This window comes from Gobio gobio (genome assembly GCF_949357685.1).
Source record: "Gobio gobio genome assembly, chromosome: 17".
In the NCBI taxonomy this organism is placed as follows: Eukaryota; Metazoa; Chordata; class Actinopteri; order Cypriniformes; family Gobionidae; genus Gobio; species Gobio gobio.
In genome coordinates this window covers 27,026,787-27,049,784 of record NC_137110.1, presented here as the reverse complement: position 1 = coordinate 27,049,784, position 22,998 = coordinate 27,026,787, and the positions used below count along the sequence as shown (strand labels likewise).

The 22,998-nt window shown below is 36.3% G+C and overlaps 2 protein-coding genes across 2 annotated transcripts in view; one reads left to right on the top strand and one right to left on the bottom strand.

Annotated features, from left to right (window-relative positions):
• The window catches only part of stx8 (syntaxin 8), a 75,012-nt gene extending 66,853 nt beyond the window's left edge, over positions 1-8,159 (top strand). The window contains exon 8 of the mRNA XM_079840138.1: positions 7,484-8,159. Coding sequence (XP_079696264.1) covers positions 7,484-7,545 — 62 coding nt within the window. The 3' untranslated portion in view covers positions 7,546-8,159. The remainder of the gene's footprint in view (positions 1-7,483) is intronic.
• A 1,233-nt stretch (positions 8,160-9,392) lies between these two features.
• Positions 9,393-22,998, bottom strand: part of ntn1a (netrin 1a) — a 77,401-nt gene continuing 63,795 nt past the window's right edge. The window contains exons 5-6 of the mRNA XM_079840137.1: positions 20,276-20,350; positions 9,393-12,117 (exon numbers count right to left, since the gene is read on the bottom strand). Of these exons, the coding sequence (XP_079696263.1) occupies positions 11,789-12,117; positions 20,276-20,350 (404 nt within the window). The 3' untranslated portion in view covers positions 9,393-11,788. The remainder of the gene's footprint in view (positions 12,118-20,275; positions 20,351-22,998) is intronic.

Here is a 22,998-nt window from a genome sequence, read left to right as displayed (position 1 = left end):
TCATAACTTGATCTTCCAGTGAAACGGCAGACTTCTCTCTGGTGACGTATGTCAGACTTTCCAATCATTTTGCCTGCAAAAACAACCAAAGAACAGAACCAAGACTCCACCCCACATTATTTTCTTTTCAGTAATCTGTTTCCATTTCCATTTATTCATTTAGCAGACGTTTTTATCCAAAGCGACTTATAAATGAGGAATTCAAGTGATTTATCATAAAGAGGCAATGAACACAAGAAGTGTTTTAGACATTGGTTAGAATAGTACAAGCTAGAACAGGGAGAGACTAAAGAATAGTGAAAGCATAAGGGAAGTTTTTTTTCAGCATGATGCCGTTTAGTGCTGACGGAAGAAATTAGTTTTCAACTGCTTCTTGAGTATTGTCGGGGATTTGCGTTCCAGATAGAGATGGGAAGATCATTCCACCAGCGAAGAACAGTGAACAAAAACGGAATGGAAAGTGATTTTGCGCCTCTCTGTGAAGGTACCACGAGGCAGCTCTCACTTACTTACCTCAGGCTTCTGGAGGTGATGTAGACTCGTAAGAGCGGGTGGAGGTAGGAGGGTGCAGAGGTTGTAGCTGTTCTATATCTGTGCGTTCACACCGCCGCCAGCGAGAGCGTCAAACTTCGCTCTGGCCGCCCTGCCATCGACGCTGTAGAAGATTCGTGGACGCGCTGCCGCTCTGACGTAGATCGAATGCTTGGTCTTTTTTGAAACGGCATTTAAAGGGGCTGCAAAGCAAACATTCATGTTGATCGGCGTTTGTGCTGACTGACCACAAGTAGGGTATAACCGTATAATATAACCTCATGAAATCATTTAAATGTGAAAGTTAAAAAAAGCAGATCGATGGAAAGAACTTAACAATTATAGGTACATGTTTGCTATCGAAATAAAACAATTAAAAGCCATTTGTGTGGTGTATAAATAATGTTGCGCATCTTCTTATCAAACCCGCCGCACCAGCAGTGATCAACCTCTCCTCTATTTTGCTTGGGAACTAATGTGGTCGGAACCAAAGTTTACAGCGCTGCGTTCTCTAGAATAATTTCAAGCGGAGCACTTCTACATTCCCATTGGTTGCCGCCGGCTGCCGCCAAAGCGCGTTGTAGCTCATTACCATAAAGTTGACCTGATTTCAACTCTCCTCGACGCCCAAATCGTCCAAGACGCGCCGCTCTCGCCGGAGCTCGCCGCCGGGCTCCCATTGAGAATGAATGACTTCCGGCCACTTTGACGCTCTCGCCGGCGGCGGTGTGAACGCACAGTATGCAAGCATCTTGAACTGTTCATGTCTTGATCTTGATGCAAGCTGTAATTGGTGGCTATTGCAGAGAGATAAACAGAGGTGTGATGTGGGCTCTCTTGGGCTCATTGAAGACCAGTCGCGCTGCTGCGTTCTGAATCATAGATTCAACCTCTTGTAGAGGTTTGATTGCACATCATGGAAGTCCAGCCAGAAGAGCATTGTAATTGTCTAGAAATGACAAGGACCTAGACAAGAAGTTGTGCAGCATGCTCAGTTAGGAAGGGCCTGATCTTCCTGATGTTGTGCAGTGCAGACCTGCATGACCGTGCTTGCAATGTGGTCTTTGAATGTCAACTGGTCGTCAAAGATTACCCCAAGAAGAAGAGAAGCACTATCTTTCCTAGGTTGAGTTGTAGGTGATGTTCTTTCATCCATGCCGAGATGTCTGCCAGGCACTCTTGAGATCTGTGAAGCTACTGTTGGATCATCTGGTCGAAATGAAAAGTAGAGTAGTGTGTCATCTGCACAGAAACTCTAGTACAAACCATATGCCTGTATAATGGGTCCCAGTGATGTAGTTTAAATGGAGAAGAGGACCAAGAACTGATCCCTGAGGAACTTCCCTGACCAGTTGATGTACTTTGGATGCAGCAAAGAAACAGCAATTTCTAATTTTTTGAACAAATTGTTCTTTTGAGTAAGACGTTTTCAGTTAACTGGTTGATCCAGATCACCGATCTCACATGGCTTCAGAAGTCTTTAAATATAGTATGATTCTTTTATTTTACTTTTTTATCCATTTTTAAGTAATTCCACGGAAGAGAACGACCAGTTCAGTATTTAAATTACGTGTTTAGAACTACATTGGAGCTGAGTTAATGATGACAGAAATTTCATTTATGGGTGAACTATTCCTTTAATTGCATTTTCTGTGATGTGATCAATGACTACAGCCTCTCAGATTTCCCAAGTTTTGTGCAGGCCAACCATGTCTGGAGCACTTAAATCATTTCACATGTGGTAAATGTTGAAGCATGTCTGCATACTCAAGCAGCAGACACAAAGTATCTGTCTTCATTAAGCTCTTCATTAAAGGAATACTTCACCCAAAAATCCTTTCATTATTTACTCACCCTCAGTGAAAGCCGTGAAAAGTCGCTCTTTTTTTATGCAGTGAAAGTGGGCGGTGATCAGGGGCTGTCAAACCTGGTGCAACGCATCTGGACTTGACATATCTGTGCAAACTTTGGATGTTCTTTGAATAACTCAAATGTTAGTCTGTTCCTCACACAAGAATATCATATGACTTCAAAAGACTTTCTGAACACACTGTAGCTGTTTGCACTACTTTTTTGTTCATTTTTCCTTTTTCTTTTTGGATCTTGACAGCTCCTCTTCAGTTCTACAATATGCGGCAGTTGTGGCCTACTGGTTAGAGAGTCAGACTGGTAACCCGAATGTTGTGGGTCCATTTCTCAATACCGGCAGGAAATGACTGAGGTGCCCTTGAGCAAGGCACCAAACCCCCAATCGCTCTCCGGGCGCCACAGCAAAAATGGCTGCCCACTGCTCTTGGTGTGTGTTCACGGTTTGCAGTGTGTGTGTGTGTGTGTGTGTTCACTGTGCACTGACTTGGATGGAAACTTAAATGCAGAGGAAAAAATTATCTGTAATTCTCTGATGTCTAAGTATGGTTTACCATACTTGGCCTTCACATGTCAACTTTCACATTCGGTTTCAATATTGTTAATTGTACAATATTGTACAGTATGGAAAGAGCTTAAACATTTCGCTTAAGATCTCATTCTTCTGCAGAAGAAAGTAAGTCATACTGTATCTCTTCTCCTGTTTTGTTCCATGGAAGAGAGCAAGTCATAAGGGTTTGAAATAACAAAATGTTGAGTAAATGTTGGCATATTTTCTAAGTTACTCTAATGCCGGTGTCTGGTGATGAAAGATGTTCAACCAATCTGCTCTCACTACAAACCTTTTCACACATTTTTGGGTGAGCTGTTGCTTTAAGAGAGCTGACTTGCCAGTAGAACTACTATTTACAGGGCTTTTCACTATCTCAAGTTACATCAAGACATTATTTATTAAATAAGCTCCTCGTAGAAGATGTGGAATTGATCGTGAATTCATTTTTATTAACCATGATCATGTGCAGGGTGTGAATAGTAAAACTGATCATTTTTCTATAGCGAGAGCCAGTTTGACTACATCACTTCTGCTTGCCCTATAAAGATCCGTCTTGAATTTCTCTGGGAAATAAATGCATTGCTGCGCTTTGTCCTGCTTCGCTAATGTGACACATAATTCCATTTGTTTGTCCAGAGGACTCTACAGACTAAAGTGTGTTTGCAGATCCCAGAGCTGGAGGCCAGAGTCGCAGAGTTTTGCATTGATTCTCTTTCTCGCTCCTTTATTTCTCTATCCCTCTTCTTCTTGTCCCGCGTCTGCTTTTAACACCTAACCATATTCATGTATTCTGTGAAGGGGGGTGAAGAGGGGTTGATGAATGGAAAAATTCCTCACTGCCTTGTCGCCCGTACCCCACTTCTGTTTTTTTTTTTTTTTTTGTCTTTTTCTTTCAACTTCTGTTCTCTGACTCACTTCACTCCTCACGTTTCCCAACTTTGTTTGACACTTGTCATTGTCTCGTAGAAAGAAATTGCTGAAAATATAACATGCCACAACACTTTCAATGTCTCTCTAGCTGTCTAATCTCTCACTCCTGTGGACACACAAGGTTTATTCAGTACTTATCTCCTGTGTCATTCTTATTTTTGTGTGGGTGTTCACATTATACTGTAGAAGAGTATATTTTTCATACAATATCCATCTACAATTATTGTCTGTCCTTTTGGCACTGATAATATTAGAATAGTTTATTCAGTGTTTTTTTTAATTTATTTATTATTATTACAATGAATCATCCAGCTAGTTGAAACTGACTAAGTTTCGGTGTGTCGTCCACCTGAAAGCCAGAGGAAAAACAACATGAGTTTTTTCACATCTCTTGTTCTCGCCAAGGCTGCATTTATTTGTTCAAAAATACAGTAAAAACTTTAATACTGTGAAATAATTAATACATTTTAAAATAACTGTTTTTATTTTAATACTTTTTTTAATGTAATTTATTAATGTGATTGCAAAGCTGAATTTTCAGCAGCCCTTACTCCAGTCACACGATCCCTCATAATTCATTGTAATACGTATATACTGTATATAAATCCTTGCTGAACAAAAGTATTAATTTCTTTAAAAAAAAATCTAATTCTAAACTGTGAATAGATCGATATAGACCATTTGATTGCAGTTTAGAATACAACCATCTTTACGTCAAAAATGTGAACTTTAGTTCTGCAGTCAAATGCTAAATTAAAACCCTAATGTGTCATCATATTGGAATGTATGAAGTCTGATGTTATTCCATTCATGTAATTCGTTTTTAATTTGTTTACATTCTACAACCAAATACTTTACATCCATCCTCTTTGAAAAGATGAAAGAGAAAAAAAGGACTATTAGGAACAACATTGACAGGCAGATGAAAATCATCTGTTCGGAAAATGATAAATTTCAGGCCCATCTTTTGTTTTGTTTTGAATCTTTTAGCCCCTGACTATGACAAGTTGAAGTTTAGAGTTTTGCAGGTCTCTTTCTCCCTCGACTTTGATTTTAAATAAATAAAGGACACTTGGGAAGAATGTGTGTCCTTTGTTCTGCCCCTGGGTGGCCTCACAGGTCTTCTGCCCTCTGTGCACACTAATCTATTTGTCTAGCAAATATTATTGTTGTCATTGGGGCAGCGTGATTGGGTTACAGAGCTTATTTGATTGCTTATAGGACTGTGACAGTTTCTCAGAGGTGAAAAAGAGGAGCAAACAGACGAGCCTGGGTGTGAAGCTCACTTTAAAGCATAGAAGTCTCACAGTGTGAATGAGTGTTTGTTTTACACGCTTCTCTTTAGGCTGATTTAAATATGAATGACATTTCGGTATTTGGCGTTTTATAAAGAAAAGATAACGTTCACTTGGAGATGTTTTTTCATCATGTTAAATGATTTTCTACAGGTTTACCAGTTCATTGGAGATTAATGGACTATATTTTCACTTTCTGTTAAATAAATCTGTCATTTTCCAGTGGGATGGGGTCTTTTCACTAAAATAGTTCCTAGTCACATTAAAAAAAAATTGCCGGCTGTGTGGCGTTATTTCCTAACTCATGCCCTGCCCGCAGCAGGCTTTGGTATTTCATAATACCAGCGTAAGTTAGTTCAGCACGGCTTCCTTTTACCCTGTGCTTCAGTGCCGGCCAGCTGGCGCTATGATCTCCAGTGGGAACGCACAGCCACCGAGCCAAACTATGAGAAAAATGTAAACTAAAGAACTGAATCAGGCTGCAAATACAGTACCAGCCAGTGTCCACGACGAACAGCGTATTTGTCAAAAATCCTGTCTGATTAGCCGAGATAAGCATGTTTTGAAATTACGTGACAGATGATGGCATGTCTACTCTGTTATAGAGTTTGCACAAACAAATGAAGCTCTGAAGTTAGACACGCTTGAGACAAACATAGTCAGATGTGTATGTTAAAAGCGTGACCTTGGAAATGTTTCTATGATGATTTTAGAGAGAGAGAAAAAAATTATAGATTTAGTTTTAAAGTATATAAAGTATATATATATTTTATTAGCTGTAATTTTTTTATTGTGTCTTTTTTTACCTAAGATATTAAAATTAAACAATATACGAAAGGATCATTTTATTTAACAAGTTTAAAATTCGTTAATTGTGGTAACATTTTAAGTGTTAAAATCAGGAAAATTTAACTTTTTTACACTTTTTTTTCATGTCAACACATTTTCCAGTTAATTTGGAATTTATGTACAGTATTATTGTTATGTTTAAAAACAAAGACTTGCTGCCCCTAATATGTGTCATTTCTGTCACTACCATCATGCCAAATAGTTTTGAAAAAAAAAAAAAATTATTTTGAAAAATAAAAAAAAAATCTTTGTATTTATTTTTATTGTAGTAATTGGCAGTTTGAAGATCAGAAATGTAATTCATTTCATTTTAAGATTTTTCATTATAATCTGGGGAGTAACTACTGTATAATAATTTAGCTTTATTTTTGTAAATTCAGACGATTGGCCAAATTTGGATCTAATTCTAATAGGATCTAGTTTAGTCTAGTCTAAATATCGAATATCCAACAAAAAAGTGAGAAATATTTAACATCACAGACAATATCAAATTCCACTTCATACAATGTATACAAAATCCACTTGAAGGAAAGATTTTAAGACCCAATAAATATTTTAACATAGATGGAAAAATAGTTTTTTAAAGATTTTAAAAAGTTCTGCCTTAAATATAATGCCAGCTAAGCCAGTTAACTGATAAGCCTTTAATAACTTATCCTGTAAATGCAAAGGCCTGGTAATGAAAAGCACTAAAGTGTGTAATTTTATTAAATCAAAGCGCTCGTAGTACACATATTCAATATATAATGAATGCATTAATATTAAACATTTTAAAACTTCAAAACTTTGATTAATCCACTTAGTAGTTCAAGCCTAACCTGATGTCCAGTCACAGTTGAGGATTTATTGGCAACTTCAAACGTGGTTCATTTAATCAGAAAGAGTCAGAACTATCAGTTTTGTAATAGCTGATCTACAACACATGTAAGAATGTTCTGGTTGATGTAAGTGACTCACAGGAGATGAGACATCCTCTCCGACACCTTCCTGGAATTCCTCTAGTGACACAGAGTATATGACATATTTGACTATCAGAAGGATTAATGAAAGGCAGATGCATCGCTGAAAGTTTCACCACACTTTGTTTGTCATTCTCGCCCCTCAGTTAGTGTTGATCTTGAGTTTGAATTATACACAGGGCTAAGAGCCCCATCTAGGAGTCATTACTGTGTTTATTTGAATGAGTAATACATGAAAAATGCAAATAATGACTGAAATAAAATGAATAAACCATTAAAATGATAGTTTCAAGAAACAAAAATTTTAGTCGCAGAGGATAAATAACAGATTTCTTTTTGCGGTGCTGCTGGTACGGATTCACATGTGCTAAAGATCAGTCATGTTTTTGCTTGGCAAATTATGAATTGAAATGTGCACATGCTCAACGATTCATAATAGGGCATCTTCTACTCAAAAAGTGTTGGTTCATTCAGATGTTTTGTGTGTTTTTTTGAATCAGGGATGTGGGTGGTGATTGTTCTTCTCCTCATCGCCATCATTGTCGTGGCCGCTTGGCAATAGTAATGAAGAGGATGTTTCTGAAGAGAAGACAGCACAGATACGGACAGAGACAAAAAAAAAAGTGTTTGGGGGTTAACGAGGGATACGCGCAGCTTCCGGGCAGGTTGTATATAAACACATCCTTCCAGACCCCTCTCCTATCCCCTTCTGCATTTATGAAGTAATGGAACCCATGACTGGGTTAAAGCCAAGGAATGGACCACTATGAAGAACTGAAATTCTTAGCTCCTCAGATAGTGATCAAAGTAGGATTCGGAATGGAAAGAAAAATAGAAAAGAGCTTTGAAAGGTTTTGAATATTATTATGAATATAACCATGAGCTTGAGATGCTCCAAGGGGGGAAAACCTATTTAAATTCTTTGTTTGGCAGTGAAGAAAATGATCCGTATCCTTCATGTAAACAAGGTCTGCGAGTCACAATGCAATACAGAATCTTGGGTTAAAATATACAAGCTCTGAACTTCTCTTTCATTATCCATTCAAATACATTACAGTTCAGATCCTATTTTTTAAGTAAAAAATCAAATAAATGTGTACACACTTTACTGTATTTTTTTTTTCCTGGAAAATGTGACTGTTAGAAATTCTAATAAATATTGTTAACACAACCTGATCTCAACTGTTTCATTGGTAAAATCTTAAAATTGCAATTGTTGCAAATATGTACCAGTCAAACGTTTCTGGACAGTAAGATGTTTTAATGTTTTAAAAAGAAGTCTCTTCAGCTCATCAAGGCTGCATTTATTTTATTAAAAATTAATGCTGGGCAAGCGCATTCAAAATAAGTTTGTGTTTACATAATATATTTGCGTGTACTGTGCATTATTATTTTATATATATATATACACACTCCTTCATGTATACATTTAAGAAATATTTACATGTATATACTGTTTATATATTTATATAATTTATCTTGTGTATAAATATAAATATTTTATATATAAATATAACCCATTTTTCTTAAATATATACATGCATGTGTGTGTATTTATATATACAAAATAATAATACACAGTACACATATATTTTGTAAACACAAACTTTTATTTTGGATGCGATTAATCAAAACGGTAATATTGTGAAATATTCTTAAAATGTAAAATAACTGTTTATTTGAATAGATTTTAAAATGTAATTTATTTATGTGATGCAAAGCTGAATTTTCAGCATCATTACTTCAGTCTTCAGTGTCACATGATCCTTCAGAAGTCATTCTAATATGATGATTTGCTGCTCAAGAAACAATTTTGATTATGTTGTGATTTTTTTTTTTTAAGGATTCTTTGATGAGTTGAAAGTTCGAAAATAACTTTATATTTCAGATAAATGCTGTTCTTTTGAACTTTCTATTAGTCAAATATGAAAAATCCTGAAAAAACAATATTTATAAAATAATATCTATAAAATAATAATAATAATAGTAAATGTATCTTGAGCAGCAAATTTACATATTAGAATGATTTCTGAAGGATCATGTGACACTGAAGAAAATGCTGAAAATTCAGCTCTGCCAACACAGAAATAAATTGCATTTTAAAACAGTTATTGTAAACTGTAAAAATATTTCACAATATTACTGTTTTTGCTGTATTTTATATCAAAGAAATGAAGCATTGGTGAGCAGAAGAGAATTCTTTTAAAAACATTTAAAAAATCTTACCGTCCGAAAACTTTTGACCGGTAGTGTATATATTTATTAATGTTATTTAATATTTGTCATGTTCAGTGCTTATTTCCTTAAATCTTTACTGTAATATCTAAATGATTAAATAAATAAATGCTGATTACTTACTTTTTTTAAATAAAATGTATAAGCAGGTAAAGAATGAGAATGCACACTAGTAATGTTTTGAGATTTTATTCCAAATGAATGCTGAATGTAGTTCTACCAGGTTGGTGTTCAGTAGTTATTTTTCCCTCTGGGTTTTAATCACAACCATCTAAACAACCACAAACTGTAAAAAAACAAAACAAACAAACAACCAAACGAACAACAAAAAGGTAAAAAGATGTCAAAAAAATCCACAATGTCTTGTGTCATTAAATATTTTCTTATAATAACCATAATATATTAGTATGCATTGTAAAACAATATTGCAGACGTCTTGTATTTGTCACAGCTAAATTTACAATTCATAATATGAACAAGAAGCAATGTATGTAAGGTCTGCTGGTAATGTCAAATACATGAGCCATCTTTCCACTGCTGCGAAAAATAAAAACTGAACATAAATTTACATCGTTGTAATACTTAAAATAAAAATGAGTGCGCACTAAGATACTGAGTGCCAAACAAAATACATTTACATGTGGTATTACGAATATTGTTTGTAACCGGTAAATACATCATATGTATAAATATCTGTATGTCATACATTGTGTACATTTACAAGAAGTAATCATTGAGTTAAGATAATAATTGCTGCACACGTAAACCATTCATCAAATCCGTCTTTTTCTTTTTGGTATTTGATACTGAAATGATCAGTTCGTGCAGTTTATTTTCATTATCTGTGAATGACTGACCACACCATCAAACGTTAAGTGACCCCTCAAAGATCAGTGAAAAAGCTGTACTTAGAGAACTCTGTCTCATCGGTAACAGAATAAGCGTGTGTGTGTGAGCAGCGTTTCTCACAGTGAAGAGAATTCTCTGTTGTAGTGAAACATTACTGTACATGCATTCCTACATTCACAGACCCTAAATGGACATGGAAATGTTAAAGGAGAGATGCTGTCGCTTTACAAAACTAAATACTAGTTCATGAATACTAGTTAAAGGTAATCCGTACACTTCTAAATACTGTTTTACACACAAGGTAAAATACTAACTATACACACCATCCTACCAACACTTTTAGGACTTACGAAAAGGCCTGTTTATACACCGGACTCATCGCACTGAAGTTCTGTTTTAACAAAAGAACGTCATCGTCCATGTCTGGACTATAAACAATTGAATCAGAGCAAGAAATTATTTCATCTACCTCAATCATCACGTCTTATACAAAAATATACATGGTGGTTTTATTCCAAGTTCAAAAATAATTGTAGATGCATGCTGATCATTTTAGGGTTTTTACAAGCATGCCATTACATTTTTTATAGATCATAAATCAGTTTTCAACAATTATGAGGACAGTTTATTTTCTTGTAAAGAAGTGTGGCATGTTCTACACTCACCGACATGGCTTAAAAAAATCCTCAATTCTACCAAATGTAGCCTATATTAGTGGGGACTGTTGAAGAAAATAGGCGCTACTTAAAAAAATGTACAGAGCTTCTTTTCAGCAATTGTTAGATGATTCTTTAACCTTGAAGTAGTGAACTGCAGGCCACCTACAATGAAAAGGCAACCAGAAACATCTTTCTTTGAACAGAAACTATTGATTTGCTTTTGTCGTGCATTTGCTGGGACAGTTTCAGAGTCTGGGCAAACCCAGCAGCACCAGTCTTTGAAGATTAGTAGTGTTATGTTACACTGTACAAGATCTTTTTTGCATCTGAATTCAATGATAATGTTAAACCATGCAACTTGAAAATTGCAACAACTAATAATGCTGAATTATAAAACATAATATGCACCAATATATGCATAAAACTGTTTTCATGCAGTGTTGTTACAAAGTGATACTTTTCAGACCTTGAATAAAAAGAACCTTTTAAATTGGCTAAAGAAGAGCAAAGTTGTTTTGATGTCTGTCATATAAAAAATTCCTACCGAAAACAGAATTTTGAAATGTTTTCAAATTTCTGAAACGTTGGCATCTCGGATGCCATTATGCATTATGCATAAGTAAGAGCATATTAATTTTTAAACGCTAAAGCTCTCTCATGAATTTTTTGTATTTTTTTGTATTGAAGAGGACTATTCCATTAAGAATTGTTTAATATTTTTTACCTTAAAAATTGTTTTAGAACATGAAAACCCTCCAAAATGGATCTGAAATATGAAGCCATTTAACATCAAATACCTTTTTTTTTTATATAATTGACACAGGTGCAAAATCGGCAAACAGCAAACAAATCTTGAAGGAAACAAATAAGAAATGAAAACTGCATCGTGAACTCCTTCACACATGTTCCTATTTTAAAAACAAAATGTTAATATTGTCTTCATGCCTTTATTCAAAGCAGCGATGTTCAGTTCCTCTTTTTTTCTCTTCCTTTCCCTTATTATCTTTTCATCCACCACTCGTCTGTTGTTTCTCTGTCCAGCTCTCTTTCCTTTTCCCCTCACTATGCTTTCTTGCATTTTCCTTTCTTCTCTCGCTGCTGAAACTTCCGGAGTCTTCGAGCCCAAGTGTCCCTCCATTGAATGACCAGACTGCCCTTGTCTGCCACCACTCCGCTTTGTCCAGGGGAATCCTCATCATTGCCCAGAAGTAGGTACTTCTTGCCGGGCTTGATCTTCGGGCACTTGCAGGCCACGTCCTTTGCTCTGACCCACAAAAACTGGTCTCCCCTGCGGATTCGGCTTTCACCCTGTTTGTAGACAGAGATGATGTTGACGGTGAACTTCCACCACTCACCAGCTTTCTCTGCCTTTAGGATGTGGACCTGAACAGCTGTAGAATGACAGACAAAAATAAAGGAGAATTATTTTTCCACTATTAATACAGATGGAATTATTTTTCCTTCCTGTGTCTCCTGTGGTGTTTTAAAATACTTCATTTATTTCATTTAAATTTAAACATTTTATTTAAAACCATTTTAAATGACATTAATAGAATGCATTAATTTGTTTTGTACTTTTTAAATTCATGTGTTATTCACAAAATTAATCTGTGAATGAAAAATATGTTCCCTTACACACAATGAGGTCCAAAAATCTGAGATCACAAGTGAAAATATTTCAGTCTACTAATTGAATACAAATATTTTATTACAAAAAATAATAATAATGATACAACCCTCTACGCACACCTTGGCAATATAATCGGCATTGGCTAGTAGTTTTTTTGTTTCCTCGTCAGACTGATAAATTATTTTATTTATATTAGTGCTGTCAAATCGATTAATCGTGATTGACCGCATCCAAAATAAACATTTGTGTTTACATAATATATGTGTGTATAATTATTACATATAAATACAAACAAATGCATGTTGTTTTTCTATATTTATATATACAATATTGATATTTATATATAATATAAATTATATAAATACATACATACAGTATATACATGCAAATATTTCATATATATAGATATACATATACATATAACATATATAACATACATTAATGTGTGTGTATTTATATATACATAATAATGTGTGTGTGAATGCATATTTGTCATTTTAACTGAACTTAGGTGGTGGTGGTGCTTAAGATATTGTTGGTCATTCAGTGTTTCTGTAAAAAAAAGTATAATAGTTATAGATCATATTAATTATTAATAAAATAATACTACTACTACTACTAATTCTACTATTAATAACAATATACAACACACTAAAGACTGATGATCTGCTGGGTTTATGAATATTAATCATGTTGTCAGCGTTGCTCAAACTGATTTGCTGATATCAAAACAGTGAAGGTAATAGATGAGCGCCAGCTAATGAGATTGCGAGTTGTGCGCCTTGACACTAGAGTTTACGGTACGTCAAATACAGGTACGCACATCCATTGAGCTGAACTGAATAGACAGTTCGCTTGACGGAGAGCGAAACACTGTTTCTCTGAGTGTTCAGAGAGTGAAAATCTATCTATGCTAAACTTATTCTTAGCCTCTTAGACACACATTGACGAGTAAAATCTAAGCATTTATTAGCTAATGATAGATATTATTTATTCACCCAGAGTGAAGATTTACTTGAATATGCGAGTGATTTACTCTCATTGTAGAGGGTTGTAATAATTTATTGGTATGTACTTGGTATGTTATGGAAGCTTTTTTCCGCCACAGAATAAAACATTTTAAAAGATAATTGCGACTTTTTTTTCTTAGAATTGCGAGATATAAATGTGCAATTGCGGATATAAAGTCAGACTTGCGTGATATAAACTCACAATTCTGACTTTTTTTCTCGCAATTTCAACTTTATATCGTGCAATTCTGACTTTATAATTTAATTGTGACTTTGTCACGCAATTCTGAGAAAAAAAGTAAGAATTGTGAGATAAAAAGATGCAATTACCTTTTTGTGGTGGAAACAAGCTTTCACAGTATGTCTTCATTAGTGGCTAAGAAATTTAATTCATTTTCTATTCATTTTCCAGGTTTAATTCAGATTTTAAATAGCAGATTTTGTGTGTGGACTTTTGGTCCCCACTGCATATGTAAATTGTATCCTAAAATCTTATCTATAAATAAATATATACACACTGAGCCCATATTATTTACAGCCGTAAGTGAAATGATAGTTCTGCCGCAGATTCAGAGGTTGGCTCTGATTCTGATTAAGTCGTTTGTATCGTCTCAGTTGCTGAAGCAATGCAGGTCAACCTTCAGTTTAAAGTGCCTCAAATAAAGCATGTAACTCAAACCTCGCCGCAGTTTGAGAATCCTTGCAAGTGTGAATCCTCAAAATCTGCTTAAACCGCCTGTAGACTCATGGTGTTCCCCTTTCATTATTAATAGCCTTCAAGGTGCTTTGTAAGGTGACTTTGACAAAAAAGGACCAGCAAAACAGGCAGATTTAATTTCGTCTGCGTAATGCTTTGCAGGTTGAGACAGTATCATGCAGGCTAATGGTTGGTGATCTAAGTATCTGTCCATTTACAGTCTTCACACATTTACTCACTGTCTGCATGTATGTTTTTTTAAGGCTAGAGCCATGCAGAACATATATGTTTTTTCCTCTGATGTAGAATGCTTAACCTCAGGTTATAAACATTCCGCTTATAAGAACTCATTTTTCATGAGTTTCATCTAATACCATTAAAAGGATACATTTTTTACATATACAGGAATCAATTTTTTATATTGCGCCACATAGCATCCATTTAGACTGAGTTTAGACTTCTCAGTTGTATCAGGTGCCAGGGCGCCTCAAAGTTCTTTAACTCTTTCCCCTCCAGGTTTTTTTTTTTTTCTGAAGTTACCAGCCAGCACCAGCATTTTTGATAATTTTCACAAAACGTTCATGGCCCCCAGAATATTTTTAACATGTATATATATGATATCTGAACATGTAATATATCAAGAGAAAGAACAGAGTCTCTGCTTATTTTTTCTTCTTCATTCTATCATTCTAGCTTCATGTATTCTTTTTTATAAACACTTGAATGGGGGTACGTTTTGTAAATAAAAGCAACATTTTGCGTAGAAAATTTAGTCTTTTGTCAAAGACTACGTCTGGATTGGATATAGGACAATGACACAGTTCTATATCTCTTCATGGGTCGACATTTCATTCAGTAACGTTAGGCAGTTTTGATTTTATATGCTGTTTAATGTTTGATGATCATGTTTTACATGTGCATAAGCAATGCTTATTTCGCTTGTTTCTGCTTCTTCGCCTGTGTTTTGATCCAGAGATTCTGTAATCTTTCATGAGATGCGTAATAGCACCCCCTACCGTATAACACTGACAACATGGATTGCCGGAAAATTCCGTCAATGGCGGCAAAATAGTTAATCAATTTAATTAGAAGGAAAAAAATGCTTAAGATTTGTTTGGATAAGTTTAATAAGTTAAATCGCAATATACAGTATCACTTTACTTTATAATTAATTTGTCCCTTTAAGGGAAAATGTTTTTGGCCAATGCAGGTAAGCAGCATAACAAGATACCCACACCAATACATAATCACACCGTTGTGTCCTTTGAACTAGAGTTTAACAACCTTGTAGCCAGGGGAACAAAATAATTCTTATACACTTTGGAGTACGAAAACAACGACCAGATGGAAGTTGTTCGAATTCTGAATAAAACACATGAGAAAGGTCCAAAGTCATTTTCTTTGCCTTTTTAAAAATGATTTTGTTGAATGTATACTGATTGAGGTAAACCCCCGGACCAACCACTTTCATTGCTGTATGCACCAAATGGTTGAACTGAGATCTAAGAGTAACTGTCAAATTACCAAACCAGACCGCTATGCCATACGGTAAGATGGATTCAATGCAGGCATGATAAAACTGCAACATGACCCTCTGAGCAACTCACTGCTTGTTTAATGATATTCGGTTTCAATTGTGAATACATTGAAATAAATTGTAATTATGTTTAAAGGAAAATTAACATTCTGTATTTACTCACATTCATATTGTTCCAAACATTTATGACTTTGTTTCTTCCGTAGAACACAGAAAGTGAATTTTTAAAGAATATCCTGTCTGTTCTTTTCCATATAATCAAAATGAATTAAAGTGGTTCATATGACTCGTTAACAATATTCCAAATCTTCTGATGCCATTTCATAGACTTGTGTGAGTAACACTGAAATTGTTATTCACAAAAAAATGTTATATCCAGTCATGAGAGGCTAGGATATGTACTATTCATAAACGACTCATTTGTTTAGGTCTGATCTTTTCAATGAAATGCTTAAAGCAGTTCACATAACCGGTCTGAATGTTATGTTCTGGAATTGCACTGATCTGACTCTCAACGCACTACCTCGATGATTCAGTCGTAGTAGCAGTAAACAGCAGTCGAGAGGAAGTTTATCAAGGAATAATGACTAATTTTTAGGGGTGTAACGATTCGTTTTAACAACGATTCGATTCGTATCACGATTTGAGGTTGTCGATACGATTCAAGGACGATTTTGGTTCATTTAGATTGATACGATCCGAAACGATTCAGTGACCTGAAATCGATTCAGTAACTTTTTAGCCAAAAATTGTGTGACTGAAATAAATATCTGGATACTGGTCAGTGCAGGTGAAATTTCCAAGATTCCTGTTGTTTCTTGTAAGGGAATCAGGTATCAATTAATTATGGATATAAACAAACAAGTAAACAACAATTAATGGCAAATGCATTCAAATTTTATTTGAATAAAGTGCAATCAACAGTTTAGGTTGAATTAACAGGAAGTTAACCTTTTCTGCTCTCATTTTCAATATTCAATACATTTTCAATAAAAGCACAGTAAGTGCAACCAACATTTCAACAGTAGGTTAACCTGCTACTTCTGCTTTTGTTATCCAACATAATAATATGACAATATTAATATCAAAAATAAAGTGCAACTAACTTCTCTTCAGGTTTAATTAATAGTAGGTGTACCTGTTACTTTTGCTGTTGTTTTTCAACATTAAAATAATACAAATACAATATTAATATCAAAAATAAAGTGCAACCAACATTTCTTCAGTTTGAATAAACTGGCTGAACCTGCTACTACTCTCAGTTTAATAAACAAACAATATTTAACAAAAGATAAAATGTAACCAACTACTCTTCAATGACTCTACATATTTCTTTTTCAAAAATATCAACATGATCTGACCGCAGAACACTTCTCTGTGCGTTCACTATGTCGCCAGCAGTACTAAAAACTCGCTCTGCTGGCACACTGGTGTCAGGAATGCACAGGTAACATTTAGCAAGGGTTGAAAGTACAGGTAACACGTTACTAACTTAGCTCTTTCTCCTGGTGACTTGATAATTTCTCGCTCGTTGGCTTCTCCTCTGCCATCCGCCATGCTGTTTTGTTTTCTTAGCGCTGCTGCTGGTGCGTGCGTTGCGATGATGTCACAGATAGGCAGACTGAATCGAGTAACGTTTAACGCCTTTATCATTAAAAGTGCTAAGAAAAAACATCCATTTAAAGTCTGACGTGCTTAAATCCAATGCGTTATTTCCTATGATCGATACAATCGATTGATTACCTTTTAAAACGATGTTAGATCGATATATGTCGTCCGGAAGGCCAACTTGCCGAGCACAGATCGATGTAGTTAGATCGTAGGAAAATAAATCGATACATCGATGTAGTAGATGAATCGTTACACCCCTACTAATTTTGGTCTGTTTCCTACACAAAACTATTGTACAACTTCAGAAGACTGACAATATTAACACTTTTTGATCTTTTGAGTTTAACTGCCTTAGTTCTTATCAGGATATTCTTCAAAAAATTACGTTTTGTGTTCAACAGAAGAAAAAAACTTTTGGAGCAACATAAGGGTGAAAAAATTATAAAAATTATAGGTAAGTACACTAGAATATCATCACAGATGAAATCCAAAAACCCCTAACTTTATGGAAAACTGTCACTGTCATCATTTCGAAAGGTGGAAGTCATTTATCCAATGCTAACAACATGTCTGTGGAAGCCCAGCTGTGGTCAGGACTCCTGTGGTGTTTTATGGGTAATGTGCCAGCGAGGCATGAGGCTGTAAATATCATGCCACAAAAGGCCTGTATCCTCTCATAAGTCTTTAGATGACTCCATCTTCAAGTTCAATACCATTTCCAGCCATTTCCCCCCGTGCTGCTGTATAAAGCCCCCCTGATGCTCGAGAAGGCAGAAGGAAAGTGGATTAGGTTTAATGCTCAGAATGTGGGAGTTTATCCTAGATTGTTCACTTTTGAGTAAAGGGGGAGCTGGCCAGCTCTCCATAACTTAGGACAACTGTAAATTGAAGTCAGCGGGGGACCATATTATCTGGATAAATTCTTAAATGAGTCTTAAAGGAGTAATGGCAGTGTAGAAAGGAGAACATGCAAAGCCGGTCTGCGGGAGGTGATGGCACTGAGTATTCATCATGTAAGATGCAACTACCAATGTGTGTGCCAGACCTCCTCTCTGCGCGGCAGGGATTCCCTGTTTTTTTCCCCTATCCTGAATAGACGCTGAATCATACAGAGGTCTATTGGGCATAAACACTTTGCACAATATATATATATATCATATATATATACCAAGCAATGCTTCATTTAGTTCAGTCTATGGTGTAAAAGATCGCATTAGCAATTAAAGAAAGAAAAGAAAAAACAAACACTTAAGCAAAACATGGTCAGGTCAAAGTGTCTGAATAATTTTGGTCCCAAATTTGTATTTTACTGGTAGTCCACTGCAAGAATTTTTGTGTATAATATGTCACATTTACTTTATTTTGCTATCCTCACTTACGTGAATGCACTATAAATTAACTAAATATAAAAAATACATCTGGTGTCTGAATAATTTTTGGTTTGACTGTAAATAACTGGTAAATAATTTTTTTTAAATTTCAACTTTTTGTATCATACTTATAACTTTTACAATAATATTTTTGACTTGTTATATCCTAATGAGGACATTTAGAATCATGTTTTCAACTTTTTGTCTCATAATTAGGACTTTTAAAATCATGGGTCAATGACAACACTATTTTTTTTCTTTCTTTTTTATGTTTTCAAATATTCATTAAAAAAATCATATATACAGTGAATAGAATAAACATTTTATATGATGAACATTTTCTGAATTAAAGTTCATTTGGATATTTTGGGGTCATAAAGTAAAAAGTAGCAGGGTGATTCAACTTTCCTGATATCATAATGAAGAAATTTATAAACAGAATGTTTTTTTGTTTGTTTGTTTTTTTTTAAGAAAAAAAGAAAACCCTAACCCTAACCCTAACCTTGAGGCATACATTTGTATTATTATTTTAAATAAATTTTTAAACGGCAATGCTTATAATTATTTGAAAAACAAAGGCATGCGGTGCCACCAACAAGCAGAACCATACAGGGGGTAAAAATTAAATAGACATCATAGAGAGAACCCCTGCAGATCCTCATGACTGTGTCAAAGTCAAGTAAGTCTCTTAAAATATCTGATTTTATAATAGTAAGGCAAGTTTAGTTCAGTTCGTAAAGTGTTTTCTGGTGCGATTTCCCTAAAAACGTAATGATATTTATAATTTAATAATTAAAAATAAATAACACATATTTCTTACATTGAAAAGGATTTTAAAAAAAGCTTCAATGATTAATGTGTGTACACAGTGTGTGAGGAAAATATGTAAATACTTTTTCTTGAATACTAAGCGAGTAATTATTTACATGTTTTTCAAAACCATATGAAACCAACATTCCTTGTCACAATTAAATATTTATAAATAGTTAATGGACACACTATTGTCATTGACCCATAAAATAATGTGATAATATTCCCATATAGCAATTTTCAAAAAAGATTACAATTATACCTATACCCAAATAATATTTATTGTGTTTTATTCAACATTAATGTTTTAATTAAATAATTGAAATCTATACATTTCACAAAAGAAAATTATTTCAAACTAATTTATTTGGAGTGTCTGCTGACTGAAATGAATCAAAAGAGCTGTTAAAATGCTCTGGCTGTTATTAAATCTGCTAAGCTCTTTAAGTTCACGGGGTCTCGCTTGACTGATGAAACAACCCCACCTCTGTAGGGCTGCACATCTGCTCCTTTTCATGGACAAGAGAAGGCCTGCTGCCCCCAGGAATGCAGGACAGGGACATGCGCTTCCCTTAATGAGGATATCTGTGAGCACTCCGGTCCCTTCTGCCCGTCACACTGCCATGGTTTGATCCGCTTTGGGCTAAAATACCTGCTGGGCTGTCCGTCAACGCAGCCTCCCCTAAACCCCTCACTGATGGCCTTTCCTCCTGTTTGATCCTTTGACTTTCTTCTTGAAAGCCCTAAGTAAGCCATCACTACAATATACCAACACTGAGGGGGCTCGAGGGAATTCGGCTTTGGATGAAGAATAAAGATGTTGTAGAGGGCAAGGATTTGAGCCACCTGCATAAATGAGTGTTGTGTGCACTTTTCTCACTCACCGTAGTCTTTCTTGCAGTACTTCTTCATATTGATCTTCAGCTTGCCTTTGGATGCCTTGCAGTAGGATTCACAGTCTAAGTTTGGAGGTTAAAAGAAGAAAGGAAGGGGGAGATGACAAAAAAAAAAACCAACAACACAATTAAAGAATGTAAAAGAGGGAACATTGTCAAAAAGAGAGCCACTTCTGCAAACTACACATCTATCCTAAAGCCCTGGCCTGTTGTGACACCCATCTGCCCAGTTTAATTGTGAGGCTGTAATAGGGCTTGTGAGGCATTCAGAAAAGTGTCCTTTGCTCCTTAGAAAAGCAGGAGACAAAAGGTCCCTCTCGTTCTGCTCTCTGGATGTCTGGACCCTCCCCTGCTCTGATGGGAGCCCTCTGAGGCCAAGCGTATTGTGCCACCCAGCAATTTTTTTTTTCAGTTCCATGCTAATTTCTCACCCTTGTCTCCACTGTCAGTGCCATGATGGGCCTGATTAGGGCTTTTTGAATCACGACACCTCCCTCCCGGTGCTGTCAACTCAGCCTGTACGTCTGTCCTAATGCCCCCTCCCCCACCGCAACCCCTAAAGACCATTTCAACCTTTGGCATTTATTGGTTCGGCACTCAGGGAGGTTGCGGTGAAGGGGGAGCAAGGGTTGTCCAAGCACAAAAGGAGGTCAGGGGGAAAATTAGCAGCACATAAAGTGTTCAAAAAGCTTGTTGTGTGTAAAAATAAAGAAGAAACATGGTGTTTTGGCAAAAAAAGCGCAAGGAATTCAGTTCCGATTGGGCCTCTTCTACAGTTCTTCCCAGATAAAACGAGTTACGCCTTCCACTCAGATGCCGTACGAGGATACGGACACGATTAATTCATTAAAAACACTTCTTTCGAGCATGCAGATGTTTAAATGGAGAAGATTTCTTTTGCCATTCCCCTTACATTGTCATGGCCTTCTTTTAGTGGATGGATGGAATGAGGAGACGGAGGAGGGGGAGAGAAAAACCTTTCAGCTCGCCTGCATATGAACAAACTTCATTGTTTCGGCCGACCCTCGCTCCATGCCTGCCTTTTACTTTCTTTTGGACTCTCTATTCTCTCTGTGTGAATGAGGTTGCCTGGGAAACCCAGGAAACAGAAAAAAATGCCCGTGAAAGTAGTCGCGCCGAAGTGGTTGCGCGAGGGAGTCCAAGGTGGGGTTGGGCGAGTCAAACCGTGCACACTGTAGATTGGAAATGGCAGAGAAACTGTAACCGAAATGAAATTGAGAGTCCATACTGTGGCAGCTTCATTTCCATTTAAATGAAGACTGCAGAGCAACTGCTTTGTTTTCCTATAACCCTATTTAATGCCATCACGATACTTCCTTTTGATAGCCATCATTTCTCATTAGCTCTCCTTTAAAGAGGTGATGAGCACCCTGAGATTCCTATTCGAAAATCTAGTCCCCCTCAGCAAAGAAAAATGTACTCATTGTACCCCCTCTTGAGTTAGGGGAAGTAGGGTTAGCTTGCCGTCCCGCCATGATGCTCCCACAGAAGCCGGTGTCACCTTAATGGATGTTTTTCCTGCCGTCTTTTCAAGCGAAAGCTGTGTACGAGAGATTTTGGCACCGCGTCCAGTGGCACTGCTAGCGGTGCCAGTGAGTAAAAGAAAGCTGCGTGTAAGTTTGAATGTGAGGCTTGTTTGACACTGAAGAATGAGTGGAGGGCACCGGTTACACGCTGACTGTGGGGACCCCTGTGGGGAAACATATGTGGATGAATTCCCTCCGTCGCTAGACATTGAGGGAAGTTGTTGGTCTGGAGATTCGGCGAAGAACAGCTAATGAGTCTGCGCTATTCAGCCTCACTCAGCACTTTTGAAAAGCCTTGACATCTAACACCGACAATCTAACCTGCTGGGTCTTTTAATGCTTGAAGACGGCAGACACTGTACTCTGTTGTTAGCAAAAAGAGCCTGAAGCTGACCTGAGGTCTGTTTCCAGTTGGACCTCTGATGGCACAGACAATGCTATTAATGCGCACGCCGCAGATCTGGGAACTGTAACAATGAGGTGTGAATGAGTGCACAGGGGGAAGGCTTTCTCCTTGCGGAATGAGACTGATTGAGAAACAAATTGCTGCAAATAAAGCATGTAATTAGATTATAGCCAGAGCCCCAAGCTCCCACTGGGGCAGGGACTCAATGGGCAAGCTGGTTCTATTCCAAAGGGAACAGCTTTTTTTTCCTCCTACTCTCAACCTCTCAAAATATCCTCCTCGTTTTCTGCCATTCTTTCATTCCGTTCAAGAGTTTAAGAAATAGCTGTCTCCTGAATTCTGACATTGGTTTAACTAAAAAGACCAGAAAGCTTGTGCAGTTCTGGTCACGGTGGCATCATTCTAATGGGCTGAGAAGTTGAAATCAACTTCATTACTGTAAATGAAGCCAAGAGATGTGTGGGGAACATCGCCAACCCCTCGAAATCGGTCAATGTGAAATAGGAGAGAGGAGAGGCCAGTTTTAAATTAGACGAGAGCTTTGCATTCATGATGAGACACTAATTCAACACTATTCACTCTCTTTCTGTCTCTCACTCTCTAATTCTCACTTTCCCTCCCTCTGTCTCTTACTCCCCCTTTTTTATTTGTTCCTTTTATAATCACTAGGAGACTTGCAGAATTCTATGGGACCATTTGGTCTTACAAGGGCGACAGTGGTAAAGGGATAGCTCACCCTAAAATGAAAATTATGTCAT